Below are 18,011 nucleotides of genomic sequence, written 5' to 3'. Positions count from 1 at the left end.
AGCAAGCAATTCAGAATATTGAGAGTCTGGGACCTACACCCAAAACGAGAACATGTGGGTGAAGAACCCTGGAACTGAAAAGGACTAAGTAAAAAGAAGCCTTTGCTTGGTAGGTAAGCGTGCCAAGTTGGTGGGATAAAGAATTGAATTTGAGAAGCATACTCTTGTCAGTTTCCCAGTGACATTTGCCCAAGAAAATACGGTGCTCGGGAGCCAAAAAGGAAAGAAAGAAAGTAGAACAAGGACTCTAGGGGAAAGGAGCACGACCCCAGCCTTGGAGTCTTACATTCGTGAACATGGTTTATTTTATAAGCTTTGAATACCGAGAGACATGGAACTTTTCGTTTGGTTGGAACTATGGTGAACACTTCACTGTGAAATGGATGATATGTACCCAAAGTGGATTGAAGCTATTAATGTTCGGGTCAGAGGTCGGCTTTTGAGACACGTTTTAGTTTTGAACATCCTGCCAATTTCACTAGTTTTCTTTGAGACAGGGCAACCCCTCCAAGTTTTAGGGATAGACGGGCATTTTTTAAACCCTTTCTTGATCAATGAAAGTTTCTGCCCAAACATATGCGACCATTGTGCCAGAGTCATACTTTTGCACCCGTACGGCAGCCATGACTTGGCGGACTGCAACAGGTACAGAGAGGAGGATTCCGGGCCAATGGGGAGCAATGATGGTCATTACGAGGAAGGCTTCCCCAAGCTAGAAAGAAAATGGTCAACCAAGTATATTGTTTGCCCTACAAGATCAGTGCCTCCACATTACCCAGCATCTACATGGACAGTCAGTATCAGACGGCGCATGCGCTTTTCCCGTTCAGCGATTACTAGCAGATATGGCACGTTGCAGATTTCATTTTTAAATAGGTTTATGGAGTGGCTCTTAAACTCATACTTTGTGACACAGGATTTATAGGACAGCCTTCTACGCACAGTTCCATGCACACAGCACAATCGCTGGAATATGTTGCTATTTGTCGGCTCTTCGCTCAGCAGCGCCATGCGCCGCCGCCGGCCTAGCGGTCCCATTCAAGGTTTATGAGCCACTGCGAGCGGAACCCTCATTCGCCCGCAGCCGATTGGAATATCCATTAGAGATCCACAGCTGCTCGGTCGGAGCAGAACCGCCAAGGTGGCTTCCTGCTGGGCATGCCGTACCATTACCAACTGTATTCCTTAATTTACTTTTCAAAGGCCCCAAGCTCTGAGATCCCTGAATAGGACAGGCAGTGGACGGTCGCTTGACAAACGGATCACACAGCCTTCAAATAGTCACACGCTGTTGAACATCGCCCATGTTTGAGCTTATGGCAGCAATCTTGACTCGACCATAGAAAGGAAGGACTTCTCACCCCCCCACACAAGTGAACTCTCTTGGAACAGACCTACCCCACTGTATGGTTAGGAGTTTGAATGTATTGCACATCAAGGCTACTGTCCAATGAATGCAACTGATTTTGGCAGGTCCTCATTCCTTGGTCCGTCACCACAAATGTTGCCAATAACTAACATATCGGAAACAACCACTTCCAATTAGTGGCGCTATATAGCACGGTTTCCATATAGAACGGTACTAACCCATCCCTCATGGGTGTAGAATTATAATTGGTTATTTATAACGTGCTTAATACCCAGAGGTTTCCAAGTACGGACCCGGGGATCGAACCTGCTTGCAAGAGGAGCATGTTGCCCCTGAGCCATCCTCCCCTAGCATGCGGTGACGTGCCACCGATCTACACATGTTGCTACTTTTATGCATCACAGTTTATGTGGCTCTGAAACTAAATACGGCCACATTGGTTTGACCCCAAAAGAAACAATGCACCCATGAACTGTTAAGGAGGGAGCTTCAATCACTCCTTCATTCTAACTCTCAAATTCCTTAGCCATGAGCTAAAAGAGACTGTCCCTATTCCGACTTCCAGGGCATCAATAAGAAATGCCAGATAGCCCTGTGCTTTGAGACAGTTACTTTATCGCATTCCTCAGGGCCTTCGCCATCCTCCATTTTGAAAGCGTTGCATTGAGGAGTCATTGCAGCAAATGTATTTACTGTATTTGGTTGTTCAGTGTCGTTCTTTCAGTTCATATGCAAGATATGGTGGCATTATTGGTTAGTCAATACTTTTGTAAGCATTCTTTCGTATAGGAACGCAAAGTTGTCGGGCGTTAAAAATGCATCATATTTTGCTGTTGCCCTAACTCTTGGGCAAACTCAGAGAAGTTGGTCATCTCCCAACTAATCCATCACAATGAATCTGTGGCTGTCCCAACAGCCACCAGTCTGGCTTCAGAGCAGCTAAAGGACGGAAACTGCTCTCTGAACACCCATGATGACCTGCTCTCAAATCGACTCAAACTCTCCTTCTGCCCTTATTCTCCTCGACCTATCCCCCGACTGACACACTCAATCATTTCATCCTCATAAATCGGCTCCATGATACACTTGGCATCACAGACCGGGCACTGGATGTGTTAACCTTGTTGCTCTCGAATCATCCTTCCCAAGTCTCACTGGGCCGCTTTCTCTCCTACCTCACTCAACTTGCGATGTCCCTCAGTGCTCTGCCGTCTCCTCCTGGCTTTTCAACATCTACCTTTCCCTTCTGATCTCCACCTTCTCCCCTCATTTCCAGTGTTATACTAATGACAGCTCTCCTTTAAGCTTCCCTCTTCTTCCTCCCTCATCCCCGATTGTCTGCTTTTCCAGGCACGGTGCGCTGCTAATGATCTCTGTCGTAACAGTAGTAAGGCTGAGATGGGAGTCATCGTCGTCTTCTCTCTCTCCTTCTGTCCTCAGATCACGGACCTTGCCAAGAAGGCCCACTATCAGCTTCACCTCCTTCGAGGCATCCTCCCTTTCCTCACCTTCCCCCAGAAACTCAATGTCTCCAGAGTTCTGCTCCTCTCAAGGCTTGACGACTGCAATAGCCTCGTCCTTAATATCTGCCTCTTTCCTCCCTTCGCTCTCTTCAACTAATCCTTGGCCTCAAGCCCAGGGACTGCATCTCCAGCCCTAAAATCTCTCCACTGTCTCCCGACGGATGAAAAGATTAACATTCAAGACCCTCTGCATCATCCACAAGTCTTTCTGGAGCTTGGGACTTCACTACATTCAACTCCCTCAACTGAAATATCTCCCAACTAGAGTCCTTCGCTCCTCTAGCTCCAACTCTCTGCGGATCAGATTTTTCTCCAAGCAGAGTGGGGGTTAGATCTCTCCCTTTGGCAGGAGCTTCCCTCTAGAACAGCCTCCCTGCTCCTCCCTGACTTGAACCCGATCTCCTTAAGTTCCAGAAGCTTCTTAAGACTTTCTTTTTCTCCTATTCCTTCCCTCACCCGCTCCCATGATAGTCTGGTGGCACGCTGGGGTCAGGCCCTCCTTCGCCCAGTCTTCCTCTTTTGCGGGACTTACCCGACTGGCCCACCATAGCCTTCTTCTGTGGCGGGCCCGATCTCCCTCCTGGGGGCCGCCATGACAGTTTCTGCATGCATGCGCGGTTGGCACAGCTTGGTCTATTCCCAGTGAAACATGGCAATCAACCCGCAGGACACACCACATATAAACGACGAGTCACAACCTTGCCTTGGAGTATGTGCCGAGAGCTGCTCAGTTCTTTTCTGCCTTATATTGGTTCCTGCATCTCCTGGAATTCTGTTCCTTCCTGCCTTGCCAGCTGGCCAGTCGGTACCTGCACGTTTACCTCTTGCCTGTACTTATCATTTGGGTGCTGGTAACTCCTTTATTTTCTTTCCTCTACTGCATCTCCTTTTCATTTCTTTGCTACTTGACCTCCCACGTTCAGCGCCTTGGGCGGCTGGCAGCACAAAGTGTGGGTCGTCTCATGCATGGTGCTGGGAAACTGCTTCCTGTCCCTCACTAGTGCCTATCTTCCGGTTTGGGGTCAGGGGGTGGATTTCCACATCAGCCTTTCATCGGGACCGGACGGACACCACTTCAAACTCGATCCTGGACCATCATCACAGCCAGAGGTCAGGTATTCGGGAATCCCAGGGGGGGCTCACCTTGACACCCTCTCATCCCTTCCCACCAGCACTTGCCCTCTGGCATCCTTTCCGGACTAGCCTCCTAGGCATGTCCTCCACCCCAACCATTGAACCCCTCCCCCTGGCACTGGCCTTCCTGGGCACCCCTTGGCACTTCTCCCGCCTTCACCCTCCATCACTAGTCCTTCCCTGCACTTCACAAAACTGCATTTGCACGATCCGAATGTCACACGACCTAGTAATTAGAATTGTTTTTTTATAAACACGCTCAATACCAGAGATTAGTTTTTAATCACGGAATGAGGATTTGAACCTGTGTTGCGCTGAGTTGTCTTGATTCCAAGACAAAACACGTTGCGCCTGAGCTATCCCCCCCACACCAATAGGCCTGTTCTTGTCGTTTTCTATTTGTCACCCGACCGACCCCCCATTTTGTCTTGTGGCGCCTGGAAACACGTTCTGCTGTATAGGCACCATACAAAGGCTCAATACATTTAAAAAAAACACCACGGAACCACCAAATACAGTAAATACATGGACACCTTATTCCATGTTACACGCTTACAGTCTGAACAGAAAAGGCTCTTCAGATAAAGCTCAAATCCTGCAGTTTAATATTTTAAAATGCTCTCAATTTTGGTAGAGAAAGAAGGCCCCTGGATTTTAAGTGGTTCAGCAAATTTTGCCCAATGTGGTCAGTTGGAGAAGAAGCTGGTATGTGCCCCCCACCTAACCCCTTGGAGCTGTAGAGGAGGAGCCAAGTACCCCCACCTCAACCGTCCCGCCCATTCTACCTATAGGTTGGAAGCCAAAGTATGAGACATACACGGGGGTACGGACTCAGTCCAGTACCAGTTAAAAGTCCAGTACCTAAGAAAATCTGGGAGCCAAGGTACTCATTGAGAAAACCATATCTTTATTCTTTTATTGAAAGAATCTACAGTTTAAACATAAAAAATTCAAACTTTTGTTTCAAAAGAAAAGAAACAAAATCCTCCACTGGCCCTCCAGAAATCAAACACAGAAAACTACTTAAATATAGTTTAGACATCTACTTTCAAAACCATGTCCATGTAATTCACAATTGCACACACAAGTTTTATGTGGTTTCCGGAGATGTTCCTGGCCCACCACCCGTCCATGTCTTCATCTAAAGAAGCAAACTTTCCAAGGTGTAGTGAGCGTTGATTAACTGTCTGTTTGCACTCGATTAGCAGATGTTTTGAGGTTTCAATGTGCAATCCACAGAAATGGCAAAGATTGTCTTTTACCGATTTATCATTAACCATAAAAAAAAAACATATCTACATACAAGAAAATATGATGGCCATTTGAACAAAATCCCTGAAGAAGCAGAACCAATAAGCAGCAAGGAAGAATGGTAACGCCATTTACCATTGCCAGTATATGTATCAAGGAGAAGTGACATCTTGGGCTCAAGGTGAAGAAGCTTATGGCACAGAACAGATGAAGATGAGAATGCATTACTTACCGTAAAAGCATTTCTGATGGTTGTATCTGCTTAGATTCACATGCTGTGCATAGGTCCGACATCCAGTGGTCACTGCGGAGTATTGCATTTTGTTTTTCGTAGTCGAAAAGGGGACGTCGACAAGGCGTGTCTGAAACACTATCCCTATAGTGACGTGAAGTTATTTTACACGTCTACAGATGCAAAAGAAACGCAAGCAGCGAAGTAATGGTGAAGCTAGCCTTAAGCTTATAGCGAATAGATTGCGGCAAGCGCCAACATATACATATAAGAAGGAACGAACTTTGGATGGTTTCCATTACGTGTCATAGCAGGCTGGACAGTAGCAAAAGGCCTCATTCTACTGTGTCGCAGTTAAGGTACAGAAATTGAATGGCAAGTAAGTTTCAGCAAAAGGCAATGTTGGGCTAGCCAAGAATCCATGGTCTTATCAAACTGACTTTGGATACAAATTGGGTGAAAGAACAAATCTTCTGTTCGAAAGGCATGAACATAACAAGAAAGACATCAGAGGTCTATTGGAAAATAATATTAAATACACAACACTCGATTGTTATGGTCTCCAGTCACGTGGAAGCATGAAGTTGGCTGAACGAGATGGTCACACCTACGCACGGAGGCAGACACTGCTTCTCACATAGGTACACTTTTTTTTTACTAGTATGGATCGTAGACTTAAATATCCATGAACACCGTATCCCCGTTACTCTTAGGTTTTTCTAGTTTGCCACGTAGGATGACGTTAGTACACACGTGGTTTAGAGGTCATTGATGACTAATATTGCTTATTAAATCTCAGTTTTTTCTTAAATGCATTGAGTTTGAAGATCGAGTGTTTGCTTTAATGTTAGTTATGCTTCCTGTTTTAGAAAATTGATATTAAAACAGTCTTCCTTTTGTCGAAATTCCTGAGTCGGCTCCATTATTTGATGTATGGATGGGTAAGGTCTGCATCCCCCCTCCATCTCGAGGGTAATTGCTACTCAAAGGGGCGGGACAATCCAGTTCAGAGCTTAGATGATTCAGAAGATACTGCCCAAATGTTCTCAGTTGGAGAAGAAGCTGGTAGGCAAAACCCTAGAACCGCTCCCCCGCCCCCCGCCCCCCCACCCCCTTTCTCAGCCTCCTTCCTGGAACTTAGCGATTCATATAATGTTGACCAAATGTGGAAAATTGGTATGTGACCGCCTCTTCCCACCCCCGGCCTTCAGCGTCCGAAACCACCGATGAAAGCACTCCAGTAAACTGCACCACTAGGTCCTTCTGGAACACAGCAGGCAGGGAGGGAGGATGGTCATGTGATAGCTCGAGACTTGCAGAATACAAACAGATTGCAATGGGTTACCAGAAGGGCAAGCCAGCCCAGAGCCCACCCAGGTATCAGGTGAGACCGCTCTCCTCTCAGCGACTGCACAGAAGGGTGCAACACAGGTGATGTGGTAGCACAGACGAGAGAAAGTCCCTGTGCTCAGAAAAGCGCCAATGCACAGTACATTACACTGCTGCACCTATGCAGAGTCCATAACATTACACTGCTGCTGCTGCACCTATGCAGAGTACATTATGCTGCTGCGCCTATGCACAGTACATTAGACTGCTGCTGCGCCTATGCACAGTACATTAGACTGCTGCTGCGCCTATGCACAGTATTTTACGCTGCTGCGCCTATGCACAGTACATTACACTACTGCTGCTGCACCTATGCAGAGTACATTACACTGCTGCTGCGCCTATGCAGAGTACATTACACTTCTGCTGCACCAATGCAGAGTACATTACACTACTGCTGCTGCGCCTATGCAGAGTACATTACACTACTGCTGCTGCCCCTATGCAGAGTACATTGCACTACTGCTGCACCTATGCAGAGTACATTACACTACTGCTGCTGCACCTATGCAGAGTACATTGCACTGCTGCTGCACCTATGCAGAGTACATTGCACTACTGCTGCGCTTATGCAGAGTACATTACACTACTGCTGCGCCTATGCAGAGTACATTGCACTACTGCTGCTGCGCCTATGCAGAGTACATTGCACTACTGCTGCTGCGCCTATGCAGAGTACATTACACTGCTGCTGCGCCTATGCAGAGTCCATTACACTGCTGCTGCGCCTATGCAGAGTCCATTGCACTGCTGCTGCGCCTATGCAGAGTCCATTGCACTACTGCTGCGCCTATGCAGAGTCCATTGCACTGCTGCTGCGCCTATGCAGAGTACATTGCACTGCTGCTGCTGCGCCTATGCAGAGTACATTACACTGCTGCTGCTGCACCTATGCAGAGTCCATTACACTGCTGCGCCTATGCAGAGTACATTACACTGCTGCTGCGCCTATGCAGAGTACATTACACTGCTGCTGCGCCTATGCAGAGTACATTACACTGCTGCTGCGCCTATGCAGAGTACATTGCACTGCTGCTGCGCCTATGCAGAGTACATTGCACTACTGCTGCTGCGCCTATGCAGAGTACATTGCACTACTGCTGCTGCGCCTATGCAGAGTACATTACACTGCTGCTGCGCCTATGCAGAGTACATTACACTGCTGCTGCGCCTATGCAGAGTACATTACACTGCTGCTGCGCCTATGCAGAGTACACTGCACTACTGCTGCTCCTATGCAGAGTACACTACTGCTGCGCCTATGCAGAGTACATTACAGTACTGCTGCTGCGCTTATGCAGAGTACATTACACTGCTGCTGCACCTATGCAGAGTACATTACACTGCTGCTGCGCCTATGCAGAGTACATTACACTGCTGCTGCGCCTATGCAGAGTACATTACACTGCTGCTGCGCCTATGCAGAGTACATTGCACTACTGCTGCTGCGCCTATGCAGAGTACATTACACTGCTGCTGCACCTATGCAGAGTACATTACACTGCTGCTGCGCCTATGCAGAGTACATTACACTGCTGCTGCGCCTATGCAGAGTACATTGCACCACTGCTGCTGCGCCTATGCAGAGTACATTACACTGCTGCTGCGCCTATGCAGAGTACATTACACTGCTGCTGCGCCTATGCAGAGTACATTACACTGCTGCTGCGCCTATGCAGAGTACATTACACTGCTGCTGCGCCTATGCAGAGTACATTGCACTACTGCTGCTGCGCCTATGCAGAGTACATTGCACTACTGCTGCGCCTATGCAGAGTACATTACACTGCTGCTGCGCCTATGCAGAGTACATTGCACTGCTGCTGCGCCTATGCAGAGTACATTGCACTACTGCTGCTGCGCCTATGCAGAGTACATTACACTGCAGCTGCGCCTATGCAGAGTACATTACACTGCTGCTGCGCCTATGCAGAGTACATTGCACTACTGCTGCTGCGCCTATGCAGAGTACATTACACTGCTGCTGCGCCTATGCAGAGTACATTACACTACTGCTGCTGCGCCTATGCAGAGTACATTGCACTACTGCTGCTGCGCCTATGCAGAGTACATTACACTGCTGCTGCGCCTATGCAGAGTACATTGCACTACTGCTGCTGCGCCTATGCAGAGTACATTGCACTACTGCTGCTGCGCCTATGCAGAGTACATTGCACTACTGCTGCTGCACCTATGCAGAGTACATTACACTGCTGCTGCGCCTATGCAGAGTACATTACACTGCTGCTGTGCCTATGCAGAGTACATTGCACTACTGCTGCTGCACCTATGCAGAGTACATTACACTGCTGCTGCGCCTATGCAGAGTACATTACACTGCTGCTGTGCCTATGCAGAGTACATTACACTGCTGCTGCGCCTATGCAGAGTACATTACACTGCTGCTGCGCCTATGCAGAGTACATTGCACTACTGCTGCTGCGCCTATGCAGAGTACATTACACTGCTGCTGCGCCTATGCAGAGTACATTACACTGCTGCTGCGCCTATGCAGAGTACATTACACTGCTGCTGCGCCTATGCAGAGTACATTGCACTACTGCTGCTGCGCCTATGCAGAGTACATTACACTGCTGCTGCGCCTATGCAGAGTACATTGCACTGCTGCTGCGCCTATGCAGAGTACATTGCACTGCTGCTGCGCCTATGCAGAGTACATTGCACTGCTGCTGCGCCTATGCAGAGTACATTGCACTACTGCTGCTGCGCCTATGCAGAGTACATTGCACTACTGCTGCTGCGCCTATGCAGAGTACATTGCACTGCTGCTGCGCCTATGCAGAGTACATTGCACTACTGCTGCGCCTATGCAGAGTACATTGCACTACTGCTGCTGCGCCTATGCAGAGTACATTGCACTACTGCTGCTGCGCCTATGCAGAGTACATTACACTGCTGCTGCGCCTATGCAGAGTACATTACACTGCTGCTGCGCCTATGCAGAGTACATTACACTGCTGCTGCGCCTATGCAGAGTACATTGCACTACTGCTGCTGCGCCTATGCAGAGTACATTACACTGCTGCTGCGCCTATGCAGAGTACATTACACTGCTGCTGCGCCTATGCAGAGTACATTACACTGCTGCTGCGCCTATGCAGAGTACATTACACTGCTGCTGCGCCTATGCAGAGTCCATTGCACTACTGCTGCGCCTATGCAGAGTCCATTGCACTACTGCTGCTGCGCCTATGCAGAGTACATTGCACTACTGCTGCTGCGCCTATGCAGAGTACATTGCACTGCTGCTGCTGCGCCTATGCAGAGTACATTACACTGCTGCTGCTGCACCTATGCAGAGTCCATTACACTGCTGCGCCTATGCAGAGTACATTACACTGCTGCTGCGCCTATGCAGAGTACATTACACTGCTGCTGCGCCTATGCAGAGTACATTACACTGCTGCTGCGCCTATGCAGAGTACATTACACTGCTGCTGCGCCTATGCAGAGTACATTGCACTACTGCTGCTGCGCCTATGCAGAGTACATTGCACTACTGCTGCTGCGCCTATGCAGAGTACATTACACTGCTGCTGCACCTATGCAGAGTACATTACACTGCTGCTGCGCCTATGCAGAGTACATTACACTGCTGCTGCGCCTATGCAGAGTACACTGCACTACTGCTCCTATGCAGAATACACTACTGCTGCTGCGCCTATGCAGAGTACATTACAGTACTGCTGCTGCGCTTATGCAGAGTACATTACACTGCTGCTGCACCTATGCAGAGTACATTACACTGCTGCTGCGCCTATGCAGAGTACATTACACTGCTGCTGCGCCTATGCAGAGTACATTGCACTACTGCTGCTGCGCCTATGCAGAGTACATTGCACTACTGCTGCTGCGCCTATGCAGAGTACATTACACTGCTGCTGCGCCTATGCAGAGTACATTGCACCACTGCTGCTGCGCCTATGCAGAGTACATTGCACCACTGCTGCTGCGCCTATGCAGAGTACATTGCACCACTGCTGCTGCGCCTATGCAGAGTACATTACACTGCTGCTGCGCCTATGCAGAGTACATTACACTGCTGCTGCGCCTATGCAGAGTACATTACACTGCTGCTGCGCCTATGCAGAGTACATTACACTGCTGCTGCGCCTATGCAGAGTACATTACACTGCTGCTGCGCCTATGCAGAGTACATTGCACTGCTGCTGCGCCTATGCAGAGTACATTGCACTGCTGCTGCGCCTATGCAGAGTACATTGCACTACTGCTGCTCCGCCTATGCAGAGTACATTACACTGCTGCTGCGCCTATGCAGAGTACATTGCACTGCTGCTGCGCCTATGCAGAGTACATTGCACTACTGCTGCTGCGCCTATGCAGAGTACATTACACTGCAGCTGCGCCTATGCAGAGTACATTACACTGCTGCTGCGCCTATGCAGAGTACATTGCACTACTGCTGCTGCGCCTATGCAGAGTACATTGCACTGCCGCTGCGCCTATGCAGAGTACATTGCACTACTGCTGCTGCGCCTATGCAGAGTACATTGCACTACTGCTGCTGCGCCTATGCAGAGTACATTGCACTACTGCTGCTGCGCCTATGCAGAGTACATTGCACTACTGCTGCTGCGCCTATGCAGAGTACATTGCACTACTGCTGCTGCGCCTATGCAGAGTACATTACACTGCTGCTGCGCCTATGCAGAGTACATTGCACTGCTGCTGCGCCTATGCAGAGTACATTGCACTACTGCTGCTGCGCCTATGCAGAGTACATTGCACTACTGCTGCTGCGCCTATGCAGAGTACATTGCACTACTGCTGCTGCGCCTATGCAGAGTACATTGCACTACTGCTGCGCCTATGCAGAGTACATTACACTGCTGCTGCGCCTATGCAGAGTACATTGCACTACTGCTGCTGCACCTATGCAGAGTACATTGCACTACTGCTGCTGCACCTATGCAGAGTACATTACACTGCTGCTGCGCCTATGCAGAGTACATTACACTGCTGCTGCGCCTATGCAGAGTACATTGCACTACTGCTGCGCCTATGCAGAGTACATTACACTGCTGCTGCACCTATGCAGAGTACATTACACTGCTGCTGCGCCTATGCAGAGTACATTGCACTACTGCTGCTGCGCCTATGCAGAGTACATTACACTGCTGCTGCTGCTGCGCCTATGCAGAGTACATTACACTGCTGCTGCGCCTATGCAGAGTACATTACACTGCTGCTGCGCCTATGCAGAGTACATTACACTGCTGCTGCGCCTATGCAGAGTACATTGCACTACTGCTGCTGCGCCTATGCAGAGTACATTGCACTACTGCTGCTGCGCCTATGCAGAGTACATTGCACTACTGCTGCTGCGCCTATGCAGAGTACATTACACTGCTGCTGCGCCTATGCAGAGTACATTGCACTGCTGCTGCGCCTATGCAGAGTACATTACACTACTGCTGCTGCGCCTATGCAGAGTACATTACACTGCTGCTGCGCCTATGCAGAGTACATTACACTGCTGCTGCGCCTATGCAGAGTACATTACACTGCTGCTGTGCCTATGCAGAGTACATTGCACTACTGCTGCTGCGCCTATGCAGAGTACATTACACTGCTGCTGCACCTATGCAGAGTACATTACACTGCTGCTGCGCCTATGCAGAGTACATTGCACTACTGCTGCTGCGCCTATGCAGAGTACATTGCACTACTGCTGCTGCGCCTATGCAGAGTACATTACACTGCTGCTGCGCCTATGCAGAGTACATTACACTGCTGCTGCGCCTATGCAGAGTACATTGCACTGCTGCTGCGCCTATGCAGAGTACATTGCACTGCTGCTGCTGCGCCTATGCAGAGTACATTGCACTACTGCTGCTGCGCCTATGCAGAGTACATTGCACTGCTGCTGCGCCTATGCAGAGTACATTGCACTACTGCTGCGCCTATGCAGAGTACATTGCACTACTGCTGCTGCGCCTATGCAGAGTACATTGCACTACTGCTGCTGCGCCTATGCAGAGTACATTACACTGCTGCTGCGCCTATGCAGAGTACATTACACTGCTGCTGCGCCTATGCAGAGTACATTACACTGCTGCTGCGCCTATGCAGAGTACATTACACTGCTGCTGCTGCGCCTATGCAGAGTACATTACACTGCTGCTGCGCCTATGCAGAGTACATTACACTGCTGCTGCGCCTATGCAGAGTACATTACACTGCTGCTGCGCCTATGCAGAGTACATTGCACTGCTGCTGCGCCTATGCAGAGTATATTACACTGCTGCTGCGCCTATGCAGAGTACATTACACTGCTGCTGCGCCTATGCAGAGTACATTACACTGCTGCTGCGCCTATGCAGAGTACATTGCACTACTGCTGCTGCGCCTATGCAGAGTACATTGCACTACTGCTGCTGCGCCTATGCAGAGTATATTACACTGCAGCTGCTGCTTGATAAACCCTCTCCCTGCCAAGTGCTCTCTGGCAGAGGATTGCCATGAAGGCGCTGGCTCAGCGCAGGCACTTCCAGGTAAAGAATGACCTTTTTCCAATTGTGTTTGGTAACTACACGACAGTTTGAATAGCCTTGCTTTGCAGTGATAACCACACTGCCACGTGCACGAGCCCCAAACTCGGCACGCGGCTCTGGACTCGAGCACTGGCATGCAAACTCCGTCCTCTTCTGCCCCCGCCCCCACACATACCCACCCGGCTGGCACAGCTGCTGGAACTCCGGCTACTTACCAAAGTTATTTGCACTGCTGGTGTTTTCGATCTCCAGGGTCCAGACTCCAGAGGGGTCTTCGTCCCAGGAATGGGTGGTCATGAAGGCCCAGTCGTTGAAGCCATCGGATGAGTAGTCGTGAGGCCTGCCAGAAGAAGCAGACATGAGATGCAAGCAGAGTGATCAGACATGGCACTACAAGAACACATTCCACTGCCTCACACATCAAAAGAATGCATCATGCCGAGTTTCCAGACGCGTTTGGAGGTGTACAAATCACACACACCAATGTTGCACTCCTCCAGATACTGGACTACAACTCCCATGATCCTTCACCACTAACTCTTGCTGGCCACTTTACTGCGTTTGCTTTAGAGCAGGCCTTCGGCCATCTTGATTTTTGCCCATCTTCCAGCACGCTCCAGCCCAAACCTCTCAAAGAATGGCAGGATCCTACCCTGGCCAGCGCGGGGTGTGGCTGGGACTGCTGGTGGGGGGTTAGTGGGGGTGTTGCCTGTGGGGCCGCAGACAGCCACCATCTGATTCAATGTTAACGATTCTTCCAACTGGTGGACTGGGGCAGCCCCCAGCCCAGGATAAGAGGGGGCGGGGGCATGCCAAGGTCCAGTGTTCTTCAATGTCAGTCCATAGGTAAGTACCTGGAAGGGGGCTTGGGGAGTCTGGGAAAGCCCCCTGAACAAGACTTGGCCAAAGACAACAGATACGTAATTTGAATTTGGGAAAAATAGGTTTCAGGAAAGAAAGGGGGGGATCATTCCCAACACCTACAACGTGAGGGGTCCCCATGGAGGAATCTGAGGCCAGAAGTGCGCCGCCTACAGCAAGTTCTGTTTTAGTGAGTGGAGTGTACCCCGATTCCATCCTTACGCAATGTGGGGGCATACACACCCAGCAGCTGAGATTGTGAGCATGAAGACCCCTGGGAAGTAAGTAAGAACTGCCCGGGTCGGACACTTGCGCCGTTGGGACTTGTTGCAGGCGTTTCTGGGGGTGCAGGTGCAGTGGCTGAAATAGGTGTCCAGTTTGGGTCGGGCTGCCGGTAGTTTTGGTCTACGAAGCAGCTGCGGTTCCAGAGGCGCCTCTGCTGGACAGGACAGAGAACCTTGGATTACAAACACTGACTCATGACCAAGCAACCCGCTCCCACACGCCCCAGGACACTGCAGGCATAGAGATCCCGTGAAAACCGCAGGTTAAAGGTCAGCAGGCTCGTCCCTTGGCAGTTCCAGACAGGCCCCTCTTCAGGGTAGCGAGCGGGTGACGTGGTGCATATGGGTCACGAGTTAAGGATCGGACAAGTTTTAGGTTCCAGCAGTGCAGGGGCCTCGCCAGTGTCCTCTGGGGCCTCGCCAGTGTCCTCTGGGGCTTGGTCAGTGGATAGTCAGTTACCAGGATGGTCCAGGACCACTTCCTGAGTCCACGGACCGCTGGGCACAAGATTAGGTTGGCCAACCAGTCTAGAGGAGGGAGGCACCTCCAGGTCCTCTGCAGCGACTAGGGGTGCCATTTGGAGGACCCAGGTGGCTGGCTCTGGCACGGTTACCCTCAGTTGCATTCTTCCTGCTCCTGCCAGCTTAGGGCAATGCCTCGGCGGACAGAGCAAGCACCCCACACTCACTCTTCCACAAGCAGACACCAACAGCCATGGGCATAATTTTAGGGGGGGGGGGAAGACAAGGGTGTTTGTCCCGTGTGCCACACCATTTTGTCCCACTCATTTGGCAGGGGCCCCCTTCACTTAGATGTCATGTCCCCCTCAACATTTTCAGCAAAGTTACTCCACTGCCAACAACCACAATGCACAGGCAAGCAAGCATGATGTGAGGACAGGCATGATCAAAGAAGGTAGCATGTTGCAGATAAGTATGGCGATACAGTACAGCATATGGAAGCCTGGCTAACATACTGCAGAATATGATAACACGACCAGCCATCAACTAGGACAACCGGAGTTACATCGCAAGCCACTAATACGATTTCTATTGGGGGCTGGGAAGGAGGCGGAACCTGGGAGGGGATACAAAGCGGTCAATTACAACCAATAAGCAGAGGCTGACACCGGTCCTGCTTCGCGAAGGAAGGGTCGGTTCACGGCTCTCAAGGCCATGCCAGCTGCACCAAGCCCTTCTCTGGCACCTGCTAAACGGTGAATGTGGGTTATTTGCCTAAAAATTGCCCCACACCCCCACAACAATCTTGCCCCAATTGCAATGGCCCCAGACGCAGAAGAAGGGATTTTGCCGTGGTCCGTACCTGGAAGCCAGAAGGGTGGAGCGCGTTCCCATCGGGCTGGTAAGGTATATAGCCAGATCTCCGCGGCGGTTGTAGGAGAGGGTAAGTCGGGCCTGCACATGTTCCAGCCGGCCGATGTAATTGGACGTGCCGAAGCAGGCGTCCACCTTCCGCCTCACTTCCAAGCGACTGCTGATGTCCCTAAGCAGAGAGAGCAAAAGAAACCAATCAGCCTCGCCAGTCACCCAGCACTGGTGCCCCGCGAGGCAGAGGCCTGCGCTCGTAGGCCTTGGCACAGGGAGGATATTTCAGCGAGCATCATTCATGTCCCCTCCCATCCCCCGCCACCGCCTAAAATCAATTCTAGGAACACATCGACCTCAATTCCCATCAACCCTCAGACATCACCAAGAGGGACCACAAGAGACGGCGGGCTTCTCCTGGGCAGCACGCCGTGAGCTTCCTAGAGACCCACGGTCTCACGCCAGCGGAAGCCGGTTCATTTAGGAGTAACAATCCTTGAACACAGTTGTGGAAGTAGCCCGCGCGCACATTGGTTGCTACAAGAAGATGCACCGGCCTTTGGTCTATAATCCGGGCTTTTCTGGATCAGGCACAAGTTACTGTGCAAGTTGTACAAGGGTGCAGCCAAACTGGACAAATTACAGCCGTGGCACCAGCACCAGAGAAAAGCAGCAAGCACCCATGAAGGCTTGTGTGGCAGGAGAGCAGGAGGAATGGTGTGGTGTGGTGGTGGGGCACGCACCATCAGAAGAATGGACCCTACTATGTTCTGCCTTCAGGAAAGGCACCGGAGGAGGACACCGTAAGAGGGCCTTGGGTGTTGGGATGAGAGGTGCCGTGACATGCTGCAAGAGCAGCTGGGGTGGGAGTGCAAGAGGGAACACGTGCAAGTTTACGGGACCAAAAGAGTCACAAAGACACGACGAACGAGCAAACTGCATTCATTAGATGTGTCTGCAGGCAATGGCAAGAGCAGGGCATAGTGGGCAGAGTCTAATGGGAAGAGTTGTGGGTAGGCTTATTCAGGGCATGTCTGCGGGGTGGCAAGTGGGGCATTGTGCCAGTGGAATGTCATACGGGGGGCTGCTTTAGTGTAAGGGGGGGGGCTGGGGGGTTCCCCCAGAGAGCTAGTGTGTAGGTGATAAGAGGAACAGGGGCAAACAATCGGGGCAACTGCAGAGTGTGATGGATTAGGAGGCTCTCCAGAGAAGCTGCTTTCTGCACCGGAAGCAGAACATTGGGAGCGGAAATCCCATCACAGCATGTGCCCTTGCCCACACGCATGACAAGCTTCAGACAAAAACGTTCCTTAAGTTGCCAAGTTCCGGGAAGCAGGTCCGGGAGGAGCAGTAGCCTTCAGCCACAAAGGGGCGACTCGGCCACACAAACCTACAGCGCAGCCTGGCGCTCTAGCGCCAACATGATGCAGGGGGCATTGGGGTGAAGCCCAGTACTTTCCAGGAAAGAGCGCAAAGCCCGGGGCCCATCCGCATCGCATGACCGCACGTGGCGGACACGCTGCAGCCCCCGTCCCACAAATGCCCCATTGAATCCCAGCTGCCGGGCGGGCGGCGGCGAAGTCAAAGGGGCGCCTGTCTCCAGACTCCGAAAGAACGTGCCCCCGGGCACGCACAGTGCTGCCTGTACAGGGCCTGCAGAGAGTGTACTCCTCCTGGGACGAGGGTGGGGGGGTATTACTCCACAGCAGTCATTGCCCAGGGTGAGCAGACTAGTGCCATCGCTTCACCCCCTGCACCAACAGTGCTGTGCATTCCCCAGCTCCCCCCTCCCCCCCAAGCTTCGTTCCACATCCTGCAGATGGGGGGGGAGGTGCGGGGGGGCTCTCCCCACCACCCAAAACATCCCAAGAAACCCCATTTCCTTAACTCAGCGATGTCCGAGGCTCCACCCCACCCCCCGACTCTTCTGCACACAAATCCCCTCACAGAGCAGGAAGTCGACTCCCTAATCCCAGCTCTAGAAGAGCAAAGCCCCCCCACTTGCGTCTTTTGGCATCTTCGTTCTATGCACATTCTACCCCCTGTCCGAACCCCCCGTACAAGCCTGCCCACCCCCTTCCCCGTCATCTGTTAGTCTCTTATGCC

General features: G+C 51.1%; 1 protein-coding gene across 1 annotated transcript in view; it reads right to left on the bottom strand.

The window, feature by feature from the left end:
• The window catches only part of FURIN (furin, paired basic amino acid cleaving enzyme), a 369,732-nt gene that overhangs the window by 32,628 nt on the left and 319,093 nt on the right, over positions 1-18,011 (bottom strand). Inside the window, exons 13-14 of the mRNA XM_069625185.1 lie at positions 15,904-16,083; positions 13,650-13,774 (exon numbers count right to left, since the gene is read on the bottom strand). Coding sequence (XP_069481286.1) covers positions 13,650-13,774; positions 15,904-16,083 — 305 coding nt within the window. The remainder of the gene's footprint in view (positions 1-13,649; positions 13,775-15,903; positions 16,084-18,011) is intronic.

This window comes from Ambystoma mexicanum, chromosome 11, assembly GCF_040938575.1.
Source record: "Ambystoma mexicanum isolate Mex_15411 chromosome 11, UKY_AmexF1_1, whole genome shotgun sequence".
NCBI lineage: Eukaryota > Metazoa > Chordata > Amphibia > Caudata > Ambystomatidae > Ambystoma > Ambystoma mexicanum.
Note: the sequence above shows the minus strand (reverse complement) of the source record. Positions and strands in the feature narration are given on the sequence as shown.